Source organism: Chrysemys picta, chromosome 8 (genome assembly GCF_011386835.1).
Source record: "Chrysemys picta bellii isolate R12L10 chromosome 8, ASM1138683v2, whole genome shotgun sequence".
NCBI classification, from domain to species: domain Eukaryota; kingdom Metazoa; phylum Chordata; order Testudines; family Emydidae; genus Chrysemys; species Chrysemys picta.
This window is the reverse complement of record NC_088798.1, coordinates 55003712-55024216: the sequence shown is the minus strand read 5'-3', so window position 1 is coordinate 55024216 and position 20505 is coordinate 55003712. Positions and strand designations below refer to the sequence as shown.

The following is a 20505-nucleotide window of genomic DNA, read 5'->3' as shown; positions in this document are numbered from 1 at the left end:
TAAAGAATGATAGAAATCAAAGAAGTTCTCCAGACTCATAAACCACTGTAAACTGTACCTGTGTTGCTCAGCACAGCAAACCATTGACAACAAGAACCACTTTTGCAGTTTTTACAAAAATATCTGAAAATAGTTGGTCTCAGTCCACACGAGTCTCACCACTTCTCATAATACAATACCTATTTGTGCTTTTCCATACCACTGGTAAACATGGCTGTGTATGGGGTAAGGGAGCTGTAGAGCTCTGTGATGTATACAAATGAAAGTTCTAACAAAGAATCTTTTCTCTGCTTCAGTATCAGTCCTAGTACAGCTGCTGAAGGGCTGCATGGGGGGGGAGGAAGTTCCTGTTTCAGTATCCTTTCTGCTTTGAGGAACAGGCTGACTCTTTCCCCTCCACCCCCACCCCTTCCCTAACTATGTCAAGCACATCCTATTTCCAGTCCGCTCTTCCATCTCCTGCAGGCTGTTTCCCATTATTTTCTCAAATGCTGGGTGAATTTACAGGGCTAAATGTTAATGACTTCAGAGACTTTAATGTTCGTTATTCTGCTGTTGTATAAGCAGAACAGAAACTGTGCTTTCTGTGTATCATTGGACCATTGTTAGCAGTAGCCTCAAATAGAAATGGCTGAACCACTTTGGTTGAAATTCAGCCTGAGGCAAGTGGCTGGCATGGAAAACTTCAGCCCCATAATGGGACTTTGGCAAAGTTATAAACAATTGAAAACAGAGTCTTATAGTAGGACATGTCAGGCAGCCCTGCCTCTAATAACCTGTTTCATTCCTTATTTCTGATGTAGATAATTTAATAAAAGTGAGGGAGACTCAACTGTATGGAGTATAGGTAACTGATCAAAATGAGGGACCAACTTCTATTTTTTCTTAAACATACCTACGAGGGGCAAAATAGAGAGCCCAGCACTTCCCACATAAGCTGAAAACTGCCACCCCACCTATGAGTGGTTATTTTTGACAAAGTCCACATCAGTGGACGATTTTATCTCCGCTTTAGAATTTTTTCAGAATGGGTGTGGTCCTGGACCAGATGAGATCACTCCGGGCTGCTCTTTAATGAAGCTTTACAGGGAGCAAATGTCTAAGTTGGGTGTGGGATTTGAGCATACTGCTCTGCTGCATAAGAGAAGTGGGAGTCTTTATGTTTTTGGAACTCTCCACTCTGATGGTGATGAAAATATTGAATCCTATACAGTTGTGGGTGTTAAATTAATTTTTTCTTAAAACTTTTCTTTCCTAGGTTTGGAGATGGTCCTCGTCCACCCAAAATGGCTCGATATGACAATGGAGGTGGATTCAGAGGACGGGGAGTTAACCAGCGTGGCTCTGGCTACAGGGGTGGAGGCTATGGTGGTGGAGGCTATAACTCGTACCGAGGTGGCTCTGGAGGAAGAGGATACCAAGGTGGTTCTGGGGGAGGTTATAGAGGTGGGGGGGGATATAGAGGGTCTGGGGGAGGGTATCGAGGCTCGGGTGGAGGATATAGAGGGTACCAAGGTGGTGGGAATAGAGGTAATTATGGAGGTGGGTATGGGGGCCAAGGAAGGGGGCGTGGTGGTTATTGAAATCCATTGAAGTCTTTCTTGTACTCTAAAAAAAATGTGCATGTTTCCTTCTGGAATTTCTTTGTTACTAATACAGAAGTCTGTTTGTCATTCTACTTGTTCACAGTAGCTTGAAACGAATTGTTTAGGACTACTGGTGATATTATGTAAAATAGTCCTTACTACAGAGTACCACAGTCTGTATACTTTGTTCTTAATAAAGTGTTCTGTTCACAAGACGTAACATGTTTTGTCTCTGTATGATGATTGGATTCTGGACTTGAGCATGGCTGTTTCCTTTTAGGTTTAGCATTTGTCTATAGGAGGTATGAGAAATTTGGGAGAAATGTCTCTTTATTGTCTCCAGGGTGTAAAAGAGCATGTGGGACAGATAGCAACAATTCTTCAGAATTGCAAGGGTTACTAGTCGTTGCTGCTTCAGACCATGATTGCACTGAATGGACAGAAGAGGAGGTTTGAAATCCTAGGACTTTGTTAGCCAATACGTAATGAGATGTAGAATATACTACATTAATAGATATTATGAGCACAATATTAATATAATGAACCCCATTATATATGTGTTGGGAAGCTACATTAAGTATTGTGCTCTCCCCACAATTCTATTCACCCATGTCAAATATCCTACTACATTTGTCAAAGCTGAAATCGGCTTTACAATTAGAAAAATAGGAAACATGGCAAAGCAAAGATGCATGAATGCTTTGTATCAAGTTCAGTTAGGATTTACTTTCATGGCTCATCAACACATGGAGTGTAATATTCAAAACAAAATATGGGAAAGTACAGGGAGATACCAAGGACAAAGCTGGCACAAACTAGTGGGTTAAACTTTAAAATGATGTGTAAAGAGTTGTAACTTGTAAAATCATTACTACTAGCTGAAATGTATATCTTTGAAGCATATAGCTGCAAGCATTTGCTTCCCAGGAAGGTATGCATGTCTCCTTTTATTGTACTGCTTTGTCTTTAGACCATATATTTAGCTAAATTGGATTATCTGGTCTTGAACACTTTTAAGAATGATCCTTGAGTGTAGCCAAACAATTGGCTACACCTTTTAGTCGATAACTTGAACAGCTGATGTGAGGGGAATCTCTTCCTTTGCTTTAGAATGCACTGTGCAAATAGGCCCTGCTGCAGTGCCAGATGACACTGTCCCCTTTCACTGCAGATTTACAGCAATTTAGGTTGTCCACTGGTTGGCTACTAGTATGTGCTGCCTTGCTCTATAGAGAACTGCCTAGTGAGGTAATAACATGGGTTAGGTTTCTCTGGCTCAGATACAGGAACCTCCAAGGGAAGTGTTTGAGGTTGATGTAGAGATGTTTGCCGACTCTGAAATTAACTCGAAGTATGAAAAACCCCATTCATCTAAACAGCTATTAACTTACAATGTTGACAGGTAAGCAGTGAAATAACTTGTATGATGAGAGGATTTCTGTTATCTGCCCATTCTACAAGGAGTGGCAGCATTTTGGCACCATGAGTAAGGACAAAGGATCTGAGAGTCCAGTATGTATCTGACCTGCTGCAAGGGGGAGCCAAACTAACTCGGAGGGGCAAGCACAGGGAATCCAGCAGAACTCCTAGGTGTGTTTGGATGCTAATAAATAGAGCCAAGGCCAGAGAATGTGATATATCATGCTTGTAATCAGGTGCTGTCTCAGATGAAGAGCTATGGACAGAACTTGAGTGTTACAACCTTCCCCTTGCCCCCACCACCCCTGATTTTAGGGGGGTTAATTCTAAAAGAAACAGCCCCTCCCATAAGCCACAGAAATCATTAGACAGCAGCACAGTTCAGTAATTACCAACCTGGGCTGGATGTAAACTGGTAATGTATTGCTTAAAGACTTTATTCCATTACCAACTATCTGAGCTATCCACTCCTATTTTTTTCCTCTAGTTTACTGTACGGTGCTCCTTTTTCTCCCTATTTTTGATTTCCTTAATCTTAGTATAAGGTGTAATATAGCCTATTGTACTAAATTATTGCACATGTACACAAACAAATATGCAGAAAACTGTATTTTGTAATTAGATGTGTATATAAAACAAACAAAACAACTTTAAACTAAAACAGATATATATTTTGCAGAACTTCTATCCTCTCAGCTACTGAGCTTGTTAAGTGATATATGAATATTGCTAAGAATTCCCTCAAGGTTTCTCTTATTAATAGTATTGGGAAGTTCTTACTCCTGTTTTAGCAAGGTGGGAGAAGGCAGTGGGCTGATCTCTTGTGAACCACCATTGATGATGTAACCTATTGTGGACTCAAACTACAGGCAATGAAAACTATATTTAAATTAGTTGTCTTACACTGAGAAAATATAAATGTATATAATGGGGAAAATCCTATATAGTACAGCTTTCTGCAGCCCAGTGTCTCCCACAATTCTGCTACTTATAGGCTATTCCCCCATTCCTATCTGCTGGTTTCAGAGGCAATTAAAAGCTGTATCATAGCCTGTGCTAGACACATTCCCTTTCTTGACCGGAGGGCAAGATATTGCCTCCACCCAGCAATCAGTCATGGTTCTCTCTGCTCCTAACGTTGCCTTTTACATTTTTTTCATTTTGGGGCATTAAATAAGTAGCCTTCTTTGTTCTCTCCTCCGCTTGGACCAAGTATTTAGAAGCAGGTGGCTGAAGCCACACAGTCTCCACTGCAGTGCCTCTCTGCTGAGCTCTTCTTCCTCCTTTCAGGGATAGCAGAGCAGCTGCACAAGCACCGCAGTGGCTAAGCCTGAAAGGCTCTACAGAGAGCAAATTATGCTCTGCCTGTTCTCGGTCACCTGACCGTAGTGTGGCTAGGCACAGAGTTTGGAGTTGGACAGGCATGTTGAGACTCCTATCCTTTCAAGCAGCTGTGATTTCATTCCAGAAATGCCCAACTGGCCAGAAAGAGCTGAACAGGAGACCTAAGGATGCGGATTTCATTCAGCTGGCCCAGGGGCTAAGTCCTGAACTTTGAAACCACGTTCAAAAAAGTGGAATCTACAATCCAGATCCAACCTAAGCAGGACCTCTAAAGTAAGCCTCAGAGTAAATACCTCCCTTCCAAATTTTCTCCTTAGATAGTGATTCCACTGCACTCACCTTTTTGAAGAAATAATCAGGGAGGAATGGGTGTCTCTTGAAAAGGGTAAACACACTAACAGGAGGTTCTGATTCTTTGGCGCTTTCCGCTTGTAGAATGCTCTCTGATGTACTTAAGATTGATGCTGCTATAGCACCTCTACCAAAAGATATGATTATTCCAACTGAAGGGGACTTCTTCCCCAAGGATCCAGTGGACAGCAAGGTGGAAGGCCATCCTTAGAAGGGATTCTGATGCCTCCTCAGAGCATCTCTGGCAGCCACAGGCTTTGCTTGAAACACAATGTCCTAGCTAAAGGACTTTAAAGCCCTTAAGGGCAGAGACCAACTGGACTTTATATTCAAGAAAATCTCCCAAACAGCATTGGTAGCAGATGCTTCAATGGATGTTATAAGATTTTTCTGCCCGTACCATGGCATCCAGCTCAGCAGCCAAGAGACGCATGGCTTCATCCCTGTAAGGTAGATACTCACTCCAAACAAATCCTGTGCTCCTCTGAATTCACAGGACCTCCCCTGGGAGAAAAATTAGACAAAAGTCAGTCCCTGCCCTCTCCAATTAGTGCTCAAAGAACAGACTACAAAGCTACTATCAGACACACTCCTTTTTTCCACCTTCCTCTCATAGGTTCCAGAGGAATGATAACACATGTTAAGAGAGAACCTTGGAACTGAGGGTATGTCTTCACTACCCGCTGTATCGGCGGGTAGCAATTGATTTATCCGGGATCGATATATCGCGTTTCATTAAGACGCGATATATCGATCCCTGAACGCGCTCACTATCGACTCCGGAACTCCACCAGAGCGAGTGGCGGTAGCGCAGTCGACGGGGGAGCCACGGCCGTCGATTCCGCGCCGTATGGACCCCAGGTAATTCGTTCCAAGATACTTCGACAAGTTGCGTATCTTGGATCGATTTCTCCCCCCCCCCCCAGTATAGACCAGCCCTGAGAAGTGATCAGAAAACCTAAGGGTGGCTTCCACGACCTCCATGAGTTCATTATGACAATGAATGAGTGTGCCTCCACCTAGACCTCAGTTTAGAGGCAGAAATTCTCAATTTCCAGATGAATATCTTGCTTTTACCACACAAGTAGATGCGAGAGAGGGTGCACCAGGGATACTTCCTCATGCTAAGGGCCCTGCCCCCTCACTTCTTCATCCAGCCTCCCATAACCAGTAACCCCACAAAGCGTTAGCAGGTCTGAAATGAGATTTCCCATCTGGACATAGGAGTGATGGACATTCCCCCAGAAGAACACTTCTCAAGGTTTTACTCCTCCTCCTTCGTTGTTCAGAAGTGCACTGGAGGAGTCAGGGCCATACTCAACCTCTTCAAAAAGAGATGAAGAAAATTCTGCATGCAGTCCCTAGCTTTGATAGTGACATCCCTGTCTCAAGGCTACTTCCTAACCTCAGTGGATTTGGCAGACTCAACCTCCACATTCCACCACAGGCTTTTAAGATTTGCGTAATGGCACAGATCACTACCAGTACGGCACACTGCCATTTGGTCTCTTGGTCCCCAGGGATTTATGAAGATGCTGGCAGTGATCATGGGCAGACTCAGATCCCAGAGTATTCACCTGTATCCCTTTCTGGACAAGCCCTGTCCCACAGCACGTAGTGCCACGATCCAGACTTTGAATCTTCTGCAAGCACACGGATTTGTGATAAACACAAAGAAAAGTTCCTGGATTCTGTTGACAAGGATTATTCATCTGGATGTGGAGAAACACGTTAGCAACACTGATCTGTCAACCATCACTCAACAGATTCCAGAAGATCCAGGATCTGATATCCATGATGGACCAGTGCATGAACCCAACCATAGCTGTGCGGATTCAGCTACTGAGCTTCCTGGTCTCATGCACCGGAATCTCCCCAGGGCAAGGTCACACATCAGGTGCCTCCATGGCCTTTCTTCTGAAAGTATGAGACCAATCCCCAGAGCGCATACAAAATCAGGTACTAGTCCGAAACAAGATTTCCTCCCTGAGATGGGCAGTCCCGGACAAGTTCCACAGAGCAGTCTCCATATGCCTTCCAGACACTCAGGTTCTTACCAATGCCAGCCTAGACAGATGGGGAGTACATATGGAGCCCAGGGAAAGGAATCATAGCATCAATCTCTTGGAGCTCAGTGGGTCAAACCAGCTGTTCTGAGATTCCAGAGCCACGTGGAAGGCAACTACATCATGGTGAGTCAGACAGAATGACAATGGTTGCATACATAAACAACCGAGGAGGGAGAAGCAGCATTGCTCTACATGTAGAAATGATGGAGATAAAAGTGTGGGCAGAAAAGATTCTCTGTTCCATAAAAATAATCCACATAAAAGAGGAACTGAACCAAAAGGCAAACTAGCTCGGCCATTACCATCTCAACAACCCAGAATTATCTTCAATCTGATCACACAGATGTTCGGTTCCCTTCAGCTGACCAGCTTGCCAATCACAAGAATGCAAAGTGGCCGAAATACTTCACCCGGGAAGCAGATCCAAGTCTATGGGAACAGATGCTCTGTCAAACGGATGGCCTCAAGGCTGACTATGCACGTTCTCGCCCTTCTTTCTCATAGGGAAAATGAGCCAAAAGATGCAGCGAGAAAAAGCAAGGGTGATGTTAACTCTACACTGGGCATAGAGACCCTGGTTCTCTGACATGATAGATCTAAAGCTGAAACCACCACTGCAGCTACTGGTGAACTCAGACATCCTTTATCAAGGACCATTTCTCCATCTGGATGCAGCTCATCTTTATGTGACAACCTGGCTGTTAAAAGGGATGTGTTAGCCACACGTGGCATATCTTCCAAAGTGATGGGGATTCTGCTGTCTTCTATGAGGGGTTCCACACTAAAATCCTATTTCTCCAGCTGGACCAAATTCAGCAGTTGGTGTCAAAAGCACAGAGTAAAAGATCGTGGGACTCCAGTTAATTTGGAATTTCTTCAGAAAGGAGAGGATAAGAGTTCATGCCAAGCACCGCAGCTTGCTAGGTGTCAGCCCTTCATAGTGTACTGGTTTACACTATCTTCTGGCTCCCTGGCCAATAAGCCTCAGGTATCCAGGTTCCTCATAGCATTTTCACTGGCCAGATCAGCCATCAAACTGATTTTCCTGAAGTGGGGCCTAGCACTGGTGTTGAAAACCCTAACCATCCATCCCTTTGAGCCTTGGACATAGCTGTATCACCCTGTTACCTCTCCATCAAAACCTGTTTTCTAGTTGTCGTCACAATCACCAGATATGGCTGCTAGTTCTGGAACTCATCTATGCATGAACCTTATTATGTGTTCCATGATGGTAAGGGTGGTGCTAAGAATTTCAAAAATGTTCTTGCATAAGGAGAATTTGCCTTTCCATGTCTCATAGGAGACTGTCCTCCCTTCATCCTGTCCAAAGCCACAGCCACTGACTGGGAAGCTATGGCACACCTTGTATGTCAGATGAGCACTAAAGATTTATATCAAGTGTACAGAATCCATAAGGAGATCAGGCTCTCTGTTGGCTTCTTTTCACCCAGTATGCCAGGGCCTTAGGGTATCCAAGCTATCCCTGGTCAGATAAATCAGACTATGTATTGTGCAGACATACAAGGCGTGTGTGTGCTGGTCCAGAAGGAATTGATGCCTATTCCACAAGACCCTATGCAACCTCTTGGGCCAAAAGAGCATGTGCTTACACCACAGGGGTCTGCAGAATAGCGACATGGAGAAGGGCTAACATTTATTAGACACTATAGAGAATCTTCTGTAGAGGCTTCTTTTGGCAAGAGGGTGCTACAGACTGTAATCCAGTAATAACCTTGCTTTTTGAGCAATCCTGAAAATGTTTTTCCTTTTCTTCATTTGTTCTCTTACCCCTCCTTACTCCTGTCCACTGCTTGCTTTTTCCCATAGGTAGTAGAATTGTGGGAGATGCTGGGCTGCAGAATGGAAAATTTCCGACCTGATCGTTTTGTCTGCTAGCAACATCTCCAACGATTCTACCCACCCTGGATGGCTTGTCAGCTGAGGGTGAACATCTTATTTGGATAGCTACCTTCCAAGCAAGGACTTACTGTACATAGTTATTTGGTTGGCATTGGAATTATTGTTACTAATTATTTTCTACAAGTTTTCACACTGCTTTTGAATGAATCATCTGGCAGTAGACTGGAGAAGAGGGTGTAGCTAGCACAGCTTTGAAATGCCTCTGCAAACTGCAGCCAGGAGAGAAGTAGCCCATATGTAGCAGAATTGTGGAAGAGACTGCTAACAGAAAGAAAATTACCAGGTAAGAGATTTTCCATTATCTACGTTTTCTCGCGCAGCTCTACTGATAGTAACCACAATAGAAGGGTCACTGTGAATAAGTTAGCACTGGCATTTTAGCCAGAGTTGTCTAATCCTACTCAGAGTAGGTCTGGATAATGACTATGTAAGGGTGTTCTACATTAGTGCTCAACTGTTATTGCCAATGCAGTTCTACCAGTGTAGTAACAGTGGAGACACTAAAGATCAGACTACTGTAGACACAAGCTGTTGTTCAGTGTTATAAAATGATCTTTCCTAGCCTGCTGAGAGGAAAAATATCTGTTCCCAGTTTAGACTATTAAGTCAAAGGACACACACTGTAACCCAGGACTGAAGGTGTGTGTTAGAGTTAGATGTTCTAAAAGTTGACTAGAGTTGCCCTTACTGTGCGCTTTATTTTCCATAACATTAATTCAAAGAAGCATTTAAGACTAACAGTCTTCAACTTGGAGTACTGTTGCTTTAATCAAACAATTTTTATATACCAAAACATAAATCAAATGCATGTTTAACTATTAACTACGCTGAGACCCTTGATATCATCTATTGTGTTACTACTCATCTCTAGGCTCAATTCATGCATTAGTTTGGAAAGCATATCTTCCTCTGCATCTCCCGATGCAGTAAATTCCAGTATCCCTCCTGTAGTAGAGAGTTGGTCCGTAGGCTGAAGGATGGTCACTCCATAACCATTGTTACTATAAATGTGATTATTTTTCATCTTCAGTTTCGGGACAGGAACAACCTGTTAAGGATTCAAAACAAAGTAGTTTTGAAGGGTGCATTGTGCTCTTACACACTTAAACATGGCATAAAAGAATGCTTGCACTGTTCACATTCAAAAGAAACTCACTTTCCTTTATAGTTCTAAGTATTCCTCTCAAAATGATAATGCCTTATCTCTGATTTTTAGATTCTCTCATAACTGTTAAAAGGAGCAACCTAATTCAAATCTGAAAAGCCTTAGCAAATACCTTTAGTACTAAAGTAGTTTTAAAAGTTAAAAACTACAGTTTCAATTTATTGAAATTTGATCTAACATGCTTTGAAGCTTCCCACTTTCTACTGTTACTATATTTAAGCAGGTATCTTTCACAAAGTATAGTATAAGTAGTAGCTTGCAATCCATTCACCATAGCCAGCTCTGCTGCCCTAGCAGCAGTTCACAATGGGACTGAAATTGTCAATCTTCCATTTTCTGACTGAAATCCTAATACAGGTCTGTAGCCTCTTACGCTGGGGTTACGTTCCGCAGTCAGTGCGTGAAGCGAAAATCGCATATAGTCAAAATGACCCTTGAAAATCCCTTAAATCACCCATAAAGTACAGTTTTGTGTATACCACTCTGTACAGTACTATGTATCGTATACAGCAATGTACAGTACATAATAAAGACTACATATGCAAAATATAATTTTAAAGTATTTTTAATAACAGATGGAAGAATGAAAGAATAAAAAATGAAAACAGTACAGTACTGTAAACCTGAACAGTCACCAGTCATCCTGGATATTCTTGCTAGTCTTGTACTGTACACACTCCAATGATTAGTCTTCCTCTTCCCCTGACAACACTATCATTGAACCACCAGGCTTAGGTGACGGAGAGTGAGTCGTAGACGAAGTGGTTGGCTCTGGTTCAGCTTGAGAAGTTGATTGTGTAGGCTCTGCTGCTGGTGGTTGTTTTTTCTTTAAAAACATGGTGATTGGCAACTGTCGCTGTTGTCTCTTGAGCTCCTCAAACATTTCTTGGTACAGTCTCAAATCATCCGTAATGCTACGTGTGATTTTGAGGCTTCGTTCCATAGAAGGATCATATTCAGAAATTAAATCATTCAAGTGTTTCGCTGGTTGGAACACTTTAGAAAACTTATGAAGATTCCAACTTGCTGGCTCTTCCTGTTCGTCGTCATCTTAGTCTTCTGTAGACTATTTTATCGGTTCCTCTAACTCTTAGTTAGTCAGTGTTTCTCTATGGCCCTCAATTAATTCCTCAACAACTTCTTCGAGGATGTCGATGAAGCCATCACCACCCACTTGCCTGGCCACCTGAACAATGAGTTTCACTTCTTTGTCAATGGTCAGGAAACCCTTAAAATCATTCACACAGTCCCATAGGTTTCGCCAACATGCATTGACTGTTTCAGGCTTGACTGCATCCATTGCCTGTTCAATATAAGTGATGCAATCCGCAATGTTGAAGGACTTCCAACACTCCAGCACATTAACATTGGGATCATCATCCATAGCGGTAAGGATCCCTGAGACTGTAAGCCTCGTGTACGTGGCCTTGAAACAGCTAATGACGCCTTGGTTGAGAGGTTGGAGGATGGAGGTGGTACTGGGGGGGAGAAAGACGACTTCAACGTCGTTATGCGCAAACCGGAGTGCCTCAGGGTGGCCAGGAGCATTGTCTACGATCAGCAACACTTTAAAGTCAAGTCCTTTCTCTTCAAGATACTGCTTGACCTCCAGAATGAAACACTTCTGGAACCAATCCAGAAATAATGCTGCCGTCACCCAAGCCTTTTTATTTGGTTGCCAGAACACAGGCAGGAGATTTTTGTTCTTGCCTTTTAGGGCACGGGGATTTATTTATTTTTATATGGAGGTATACCTATCTCATAGAACTGGAAGGGACCCTGAAAGGTCATAGAGTCCAATCCCCTGCCTTCACTAGCAGGACCAATACTGATTTTGCCCCAGATCCCTAAGTGGCCCCCTCAAGGATTGAACTCACAACCCTGGGTTTAGCAGGCCAATGCTCAAACCACTGAGCTATCCCTCCCATTTGCAGCCCTGTAGAGCAAGCCCGGCTTTATTAAATGCCCAGTCGCATTGCCACAAAGCAACACTGTCTTTAGCTGCTTTGAAGCCAGTGGCTTGTCTTTCTGATTTCGAAATGTAAGTGCAGGTGGGCATTTTTTTTCCAGACGAGCCCAGTCTCGTCAGTATTAAAAACTTGTTCTGGAAGATATCCCCTTTCCTCTATGATTTTCTTTAATTGTTCGGGGTAGGCTTTTGCAGCCTCCTCGTTGGCAGATGCAGCTTCACCAGTAGTCTGCACGTTTTTGAGGTTGAAGCGGTTCCTAAAACCGTTAAGCCAACCTTGGCTGGCTTTGAATTCCTTCTTATCAGAAGGCTGTCCCTTTTCGGTGGGAGGTTTGAACAGCGCATAGATGCTAAGAGCCTTTTCTCGCAACATGTTGCCATTGATAGGCACACGTTTACGGTTCATGTCTTCCAGCCATAAGTTTAATGCCTTTTCAGTCTTCTCTAAAGTCTTATCACGCACTTGGCTCGTCACCTTAGCAGTTACTGGAGCACTTGATGCCACAGCTTGACGAATTTCTCTCTCTCGAATCTTGATGGCACAGATGCTAGATTCGTTGCGGCCGTATTTATGCGCCACGTTGGCGATGGACATACCGTCCAAGTCCAACACAGCCAGTTTTTCCTTCAGCGTTGGAACAGATCGCTGTTTCTTCGGTTGAGCACCAGATGAAGTAGGTGGCTTGCGTTTAGGGGCAATGTTATACGAAAAATACGTACCCTATCTTTAAACAGAACAGGTACAGTAGAATCTCACTCAGCGCGGCGAGATGCCCCCAGTATGAGAGGCACAGGGAGACTGAGTACTGCAGTGGGAACAGCAGATTTGCTTCTCCCATCTCACACTCGGGGGCATACGCACTATTTAAACTTTTTTTTTTTTTTTTTTTTGGCCAACCCTCCAGGGTTATTATAGGGGAGAACCTTATCACAGGCCTAAAGACATGCTGTTGCTGTCAAGTCCCAAAGCAAAAAATATTTTAGTGGGAACAGCAGAGTCATGTCTCATGCTGGTGGAATTGCCCGCACTCCCCCCTCCCCTCCCCCTGACCGCGTAAAGCTGAAATCGCGCATGTTAAATGCACGTAAGATGCGACAGACATGTACTGCTCAGCAGTTTGATAGCACAGCTACACAAGACACAGGACCTGTTCCATGTCCAACTCACTATTTAGTACAGATACTGACAAGAGAACATTGTGAAAAACTGTTTTGCTGAGAATTTAAATGTCAGGAAATTGATTTATTTCTTATGTATGTATGCATTTATTCCTTATATATGTATTTTTCCTCCTACACCAAAACCCATATTGTAATTGTCTCAATGATTACCAGATCAGTCTTGCTCAATTTTTTTTAAATGCCAGTTCCTACAAGCTCAGCCTGGTACCTGAAGTGAGTGATTAACCATTGGAACAAACTACAATGTGAAGTGGTGATTTTTCCATCTCTTGATGGCTTCAAATCAAGATTGGAGGCGTTTATGGAAGATATGCTTTAGTTCAGTCAAAAAATTTGTAGGGTTTCACACAAGAGTAACTTGGTGAAACTCAACAGCCTGTGATCTACAAGTAGTCAGAGTAGATGGGACCATTAGTTTCTAAGTCAAACTATGAAAACAAGCTGTATTGGCTCATGGGCAAAATGCTATTACATGTACAATTGATGAGCACTGCCTTCTTGTGCAGATCTATAGTTTTGTTGTTTTTTTTGTCAGATTAGCCTGTTAGCACATAGTTAAGTCTTACAGATGGGAACTAAAATGTGACAGAAGTTGACTAAGAGGACCTACAAAAAAAAATCATGAACTCAGGGTAAATTCTTAACGGTTGAGTAGAGCAAGTGAGATCATGTGCAACAACCAGTCGAAGCAGTAATAAAGAGAAACTTCTTCACACCAAGGCCTTCGCTTCAGTGGAAAAAAAGGTATATTGCTAATTCAAGTTAGCTAACCTGAGGTACAATTCTAATGCAAAGCTTGTCTGCACTGCAGTGAACTTGAGTGTGATGGTGCTTAAGTTGAGTTGTCTGGACCATTAAGAGGTATAAGCTCAATTGAGCTCAACTCATTAGCTGCTCTCACTACCTTTCTGGAGAGTGAATGAATGCAAACTCCACTCAAATGGCAACCTCTACTGATTTCCCACAATTCCTTTGTGTACCCAGAAAGGAAATACATGTTCTCCCACAATTCACTGGGAAAGTCATGGAGCAGCTCATATTACTGCAGCACAAAGAACCACAGAATATGACCTCAGAAATCTTAAGTGCCACACGAGTGAGTGCCGTGCTAGTGTGAACACAGCAGCTCGAGTGTTTTGCAATATGGCCACTCACTCAAGCTAGGCTAACTCAAGAAGTAACTTGAGTGTAGATAACTCAAATTAATTCTGCAGTGTGTAGTTTTCACATGAGTAAGGCTACGATTTAGTCATGGAGGTCGCGGAAGTCACGGATTCCATGACTTCCCAAGACCTCTGTGACTTCAGCCTGCAGCGTCTGGGAGCTGCAGGGTACCCTCGTGGGCGGCAGAGGGACCCTGGAGCTCTGAACAGTCCCCACAACTGCCCAGCGACTTCCAATTTTGTCGTGGATATTTTTAGGGTTTCCGTGAATTTTTCTTTATTGCCTGTGACCTGTCTGTGACTTTTACTAAAAATATTCATGACTAAATCTTAGCCTTACATATGAGGTAGCAGATTGAGTTTAAAAACTATAGTGGATCTTGGGACTGCCTCTCTTTCCCCTTAAAAAACACCCCTTCCGTGCTGCCTCAAAAGAAGCCCATGCAGCAGGGACACTCCACCAATCCCCCACAAGAAGCCTGGGCACAGGGACCCCTTCGAAGACAGCCCTTCCAACCACCACCACCACCGCCGCCCAGCATACCAGCCTCTCACTTTCCTAGGTACCAAATGCTCTTACTCAGAGTTAGCTCTCAGCACCCTGATGCGTAGCACTTCAGTAACTGCTGTACATTTGGTGTCTAAAAAGTTGAGAAGTGTGCTGGGACACTAGAGGTTACCTGATAGGATTCACGAAATTCCACACTAATGGTTGGTAGCCAAGGACTTAGCCACTGGATTCTTGAATTAGAAATTTTAACTAAAGAAATGCAATTTTTACAATAAACATGATGTTCCTCATTTCTTTAGCTTCCACTAACTTCTGCATTTGCAACAGTACAGCTATTACTTTATAGAAGTGTCAGTTACAATTGCTAGGAGAACACAGCACAGTTACCTTAATGTTAATTCCACCTAGGGCACCCTGTGAACTCTCACTGGTTTTGAAGTTATTGCAGTGGTGAATTTTATTACCCTCCAAAATGGCTGTGCTTCCTGGGTGAAGCTCAACACCAGCACCCTGTACATTAAAACAAAAAAATTAAATCCTGAAAGTAAGGATTGCCACAGGAAAAGCATTCAGCGTACAGTCATGTATGTAAAAAGTGGTTCTGCAATTTTGTATGAATATAAGATGTCAAAATTGGTCCACTGCAATTTATTATAGTGAGGAATGGAAACCCATAAAACTATGCAATTATGGGACCTTGCAACTCCTGCTCACACTGGAATGAAGGGTGGAGTGGAATCACTATTCATTGCTTAGCATTTATTACTTCAAAATTACATCTTCAGGGATATATTTTAGTCACTACATCAGTGTTTTACATGTAAAAAGTATCAAGCATGAAAATATTGCTTAATAATTCTCAGTTTGGTTTTTAATAAGTAGGAAAGCAACTCCCAGCTAACACTTAATTCCATAGGTGAGGATAGCACTCTACCCTAGTAACACCACAAATAAAAACAAGGCTGCTGCCCTGAAGAGTTTAAACAAATTAGCTACAGAAAATTGGAAGTTAACTGAAAATTACATGTAAGTTTTCAAAACAGAATTTGAACTTGAGGTATTTCCACTTGCAATTCAGCAACAGTATTTGTCCTGGTTTTTTTTAAAAAAAAGCTTCTGTATGCATGTTAACATTTTATACTTGCTTGTATATTAAATTTATTTTTTGATATTCATGCAGACTCACCTGAGCTCCAGTAATCTCACTGTTTGTAATAGTCAGAGAAGCTCCAGTAAGCACACAGACTCCAGTTCCTTCACATTTCAATATACAGTTTACAAAAGTCATATGACCAGATTCAACCACCACAATACCATCAACAGTCCCCTGTTGTACTAAAGTGAGGTGCATTAGTTTCACATTTTGGGCTTTGGATACCACAAAACTCTCATGAGTAGGCTCTGAAACTATCACAATTTCTTCTGGCTTTCCAGCTCCTAGTTGAAAGAAGAAAAGCACTGTAAACATTTATTTCCACACTATATGTAAAGCAGCGAATACCTTTTTGCGGTTTGATTAACTGTTACAACGTTTGGGTTAAAATGAGTATTTCTCAGTGAGGTTTTTTTTTTTTTAAGTACCAAATTAATTACAACGAATGACTTGCCTATAAAAAAAAACATTACCTACCTTTCATAACTGATGTTCTTAGAGATGTGTTGCTCATGTCCATTCCAAGTAGGTGTGTGCGCGCTGCGTGCACGATTGCCTCTCTAGTCCCTTGAGAAAGCATCTAACCATGGGGTTAGCAAATACTGACCGCCCCGCTGCACCTGGGTGGAAAGAGGAAGTAAGAGCCAGATGCACCTTGATCGATGAGACTGCCAGCCCCTGCTGCTTTAAGTAGAGTACCTAGCCCAGTATAAAGGGGACTGAAGACTGCGGCAGAGGGGTGCCCTTCTGCGAGGACCAAATAGAGAACCTTTTCTGCTTGTCCAGATAAGTGGCATGAGTGGAGGCCTTTCTATTGCCAAGGAGAATCTCCCTAAGTGAATTGGAGCATTGAAGCTCTAACGAGTTTAGCCATGAAATTCCCACGCTGTGAGGTGGAGGTTGGGGTGCTGGAGGTGGCCATGGTCCTGCGTGATGAGGTCTGGAATCATGGGCAAGGCCATGGGCATGTCCACCAAAAGGTGTAACAGAGTGGAGAACCAGTGTTGGGGTCATGCTGGCTCTGAGAATCAACAATGCCTTGTCCTGCTGGATTTGAGGAGGACCTTGTGGACGAGAGGGAAAGGCGGGAACACATACCGCAAGGCACCCCGTCCATGAGAAGAGAAAGGCGTCTGTGATCAAGCTGGGGCTGTGGTTCAGAAAGGAGCAGAACTGCTGGCACTTCCTGTTGTTCTGTGTTGCAAACCGGTCTAACTGGGGAGACCCCCCCCCCACCTCTAGAAGATATTGCTGACGACATCCAGGCAGAGAGACCATTCGTGGCCATGAAAGGATCTGCTGAGGCGATCGGCCAGTTCATTTTGTGAGCCCGACAGCTGTCATGCCTCCAACTGTATTGAGTGGGCGATGCAAAAGATCCAAAACCTGAGGGCGTCCTGGCACAGGGGAGAGGAACGAGCACCACCGTGTTTGTTTATATACAACATCACTGTGGTGTTCATAGATTCTAGGACTGGAAGGGACCTCGAGAGGTCATCAAGTCCAGTCCCCTATTGTCTGTCAACACCGATACACATTTGCCTTGGAGATGGGCCTGAAATGTGTGGCAAGCTAGACACGCTGCACGCAGCTCCCTGACAATGTGCAGCGATAGTTCCGCTTGGGACCATAGACCTTGAGTCCTGAGGTCGCCCATGTACACGCCCCACCCCAGCGCCAATGCATCTGAGACTAGTAAGAGCGATGGCTGAGGTTTGGAGAAGGGTACTCAAACTACTTGTGGATCGAGCCACTAGTGGAGGGATTCGAGAACCCGAGGAGAGAGCGTGACCAGTCTGTCTAGATGGTCCCGGTTCAGCCTGTTCCTTTGAGCCTGCCACACGTGAAGGGGACGGAGCTGCAACCTTACATGCTGCACCACATAAGGGCAAGCTGCCATATGTCCGAGCAATTTTAGGCCATCGTGGTGGGGAACCAGTGGAGACCTTCTATGATGGTGCTTGTGGCCAGAAAACAAGACTTGGGCAGGAACGCCCTGGCCTGAGTGGAGTCCAAGAGGGCCCCAATGAATTCTATTCTCTGAGTGGGAATTAAGGTCAACTTCGCCATGTTGAGAATGAGACCGAGCCTGAGGAACATCACACGCACCAAGTTCACGTGTTCCTCCACCTGGGCTTGAGGTGAGCCAGTCGTCTAAGTACAGGAAGACTTGTATCTGATGCTTTTGAAGAAAAGCTGCCACGACTGCCATGCACTTCAACACCTAGGGGGCCGCTGATAGGTCGAAGGGGAGGACCGTGAACTGGTAGTGCGTGTTGCTGACCACAAATTGCAGAAACCTTCTGTGTAACAGAGTTATGGAGATGTGGAAGTACGCGTCCTTCAAATCAAGGGTGGCGTACCAATCCCCCAGATCCAGAGAGGGAATGATGGAAGCCAGGGAGACCATCCGGAACTTCAATTTCTTTATGAATCTATTGAGGTTTCGCAGGTCTAAAATGGACCTAAGACCACCCTTGGCGTTGGGCATTAAGAAGTAATCTGAACTCCAAAAGAACCTCCTCTACCGCCCCGAGTTGTAGGAGCGTTTGTACCTCCTGTACTAGAAGTTGCTCGTGAGAAGGATCCTTGAAGAGGGACGGGGAAGGTCGGTGGGAGGGAACAGAATTGGAGAGAATATCCCAATTCTACAGTGCTCAGGATCCAGTGGTCTGAGGTTATTTGAGCCCAGACGCTGTAGAAAGGGGATAGCTGGCTCACAAAAGGAGAGGAAGGATCCAGGTATTGAACTGGTGCTCTGTCCTCGGGCACACCTTCAAAAGTTCGGCTTTGAGCTCAAAGGCTGCTTAGCCTGGCCCTGGCCAGAGGAGGACTGAGATGGGCATCTCCTGTTACTTTTGCCCCACTTCCTGCTATAGTTCTGGCTAGGAGGGGCAGAGTAGAAGCATGAGGCAATGGTGTGTGCAGCCCCATAAACTTGAGGGTCACCCACGACTCCTTAAAGGGTATGAAGCCTTGAGTCTGTCTGTTCTGCAAAGAGGTCAGAGCAGTCAAAGGGCAGGTCCTAGATTGTATTGTGGACCTCATGCAGGAGCCCTGAGGAGCCAAGAGCTGCGCCTCATGGCTATGGCAATGGCCATATTGTGGGTGGCAGAGTCTGCTGAGTCCAGGGCAACCTGAAGAGAGGTCCTGGCAACCACCTTGCCCTCCTCCAGGACCCCCCCAAACTTGCAGCAGAAGTCAGCTGGGAGCAATTCCTGGAATTTGGCCAGAGAACTCCAGGAGTTATAAGCATAGCAGCTCAGGACCACTTGCTGGTTCACAATGTGAAGCTGGAGCCCCCCGGTGGAGTAGACTTTCCGACCACAGAGGTCCAGCTTCTTCACATCCTTGGACTTGGACATAGGCTCCGGTTGCTCCTGCTGCTCCTTGTGGTTAGCCGCCTCTACCACCAAGGTCCTAGGCTGGGAGTGGGCAAAGAGGTGTTCGTACCCCTTAAATGGCACAAAGTATTTACACTCCTCCCCCTCGGCAGGATGGCGGTGGGTGTGTGCCACAGCATCTTGGTGGTATTTTGTATAGTTTTAATGAGGGGCAAAGCCACCCTCAAGGACCCTTCAAAAGCCAGAATGTCCATCATTGGGTCCGTGTCCTCAGAGGCCTTCTCTGCCTGCAAGTTCAGGTTCTGGGCCATCCTCCTGAGTAGGTCCTGATGGGCCCTGGTGTCCATACCAGGCAATGTGGTGGAGGTCTCTGCCACCACATCATCTGGGGAGGACGAGGACGATGCCCTTGGTGGCATTGGGTCTTCCTGACCCTCCAGCTCACAGGGATCCACCTGCATGAAGGCCCATTGAGCGGAGCAGGTGGCAGCTGCAGTACTGAGTGCCACAGCCGCTGTGGTGCCAGCGCCCGTATGGTAGCCAGTCTTGACTGTTTGTTCCGTTTGGGCTTCCGCATCCTGATCACGGGGAGGCTCCTTGGTGACAGAGGAGGTCGATGGAGGCATCCAAGCCTCTGATACCATCGACAGGGACCTAGAACTGGGCCCTTGGGCTTGGTGGTAGGCCCATGGAGTCCAAAAGGGCCACTGAGTCAGCCCCTGCCACTGCAGCAGCCAGGACAATATACGCACCAGCTGCCCCTTGTCCTGCCTCCGGCGGTGCTGGGAGCAGGCCTGGCTGTGTAGGAGTCCACCTCTGAGGAGAAGTCCGAGCCTGACCAGGATGGTGCGGACCTAGACAGTGCCGGGGAATGCTGCTGCATCATAGGCTTGCCCCTATGACGGACGAGCGCCGGAACTACTGTCTGTGCCGGAGCACGAGCTGGCAGGGCAGGAGACTGTGCCGTCATGGTGATCAGGTCCCTTGGTGCCTCAAAGGTATCTGGCATGAAGAGAAGATCCAGCTCCTCCTGCACTGGGGAGTCCACCAGGACCAGACTCGATGGATCTCCCCAAGAGGCCAGAGTCAATAGTGCCAGCATAGACAGACCCAAGGTTGGTCCGCTGTCTTAGTAGGGGTGTGCCCCCTGTCCACTCTCTCTTCTTTTTGTGCAGTACTGAAGACTACGAGTGGTGTCTCATACTGGAGCTGGTTCTCGGTGCCGGGAATGGCGGTGCAGAGGCTCCTTAAATGAGTCCTTTCTCGGTGCCATGGCCTCCCGCACCGAGGCTGGCGCACTACACACCAAAGTGCCCAACCCTGAGTCCG

At 45.0% G+C, this 20505-nt stretch overlaps 2 protein-coding genes across 6 annotated transcripts in view; one reads left to right on the top strand and one right to left on the bottom strand.

Moving 5' to 3' along the window:
• The window catches only part of DHX9 (DExH-box helicase 9), a 42244-nt gene extending 40443 nt beyond the window's left edge, over positions 1 to 1801 (top strand). For all 3 annotated transcript variants that reach the window (XR_010589774.1, XM_005290745.5, XM_005290746.4), the window contains one exon: positions 1259 to 1801. Coding sequence is in view for 2 of the 3 variants with exons in the window: in XM_005290745.5 (XP_005290802.1) it covers positions 1259 to 1583 (325 nt within the window). In the remaining variant the exon portion in view is untranslated. The remainder of the gene's footprint in view (positions 1 to 1258) is intronic.
• A 7637-nt stretch (positions 1802 to 9438) lies between these two features.
• Positions 9439 to 20505, bottom strand: part of SHCBP1L (SHC binding and spindle associated 1 like) — a 62616-nt gene continuing 51549 nt past the window's right edge. For all 3 annotated transcript variants that reach the window (XM_005290744.5, XM_024103796.3, XM_065554477.1), the window contains 3 exons: positions 15866 to 16116; positions 15067 to 15189; positions 9439 to 9737 (listed from right to left, as the gene is read on the bottom strand). In XM_005290744.5, coding sequence (XP_005290801.1) covers positions 9501 to 9737; positions 15067 to 15189; positions 15866 to 16116 — 611 coding nt within the window. In that variant the 3' untranslated portion in view covers positions 9439 to 9500. The remainder of the gene's footprint in view (positions 9738 to 15066; positions 15190 to 15865; positions 16117 to 20505) is intronic.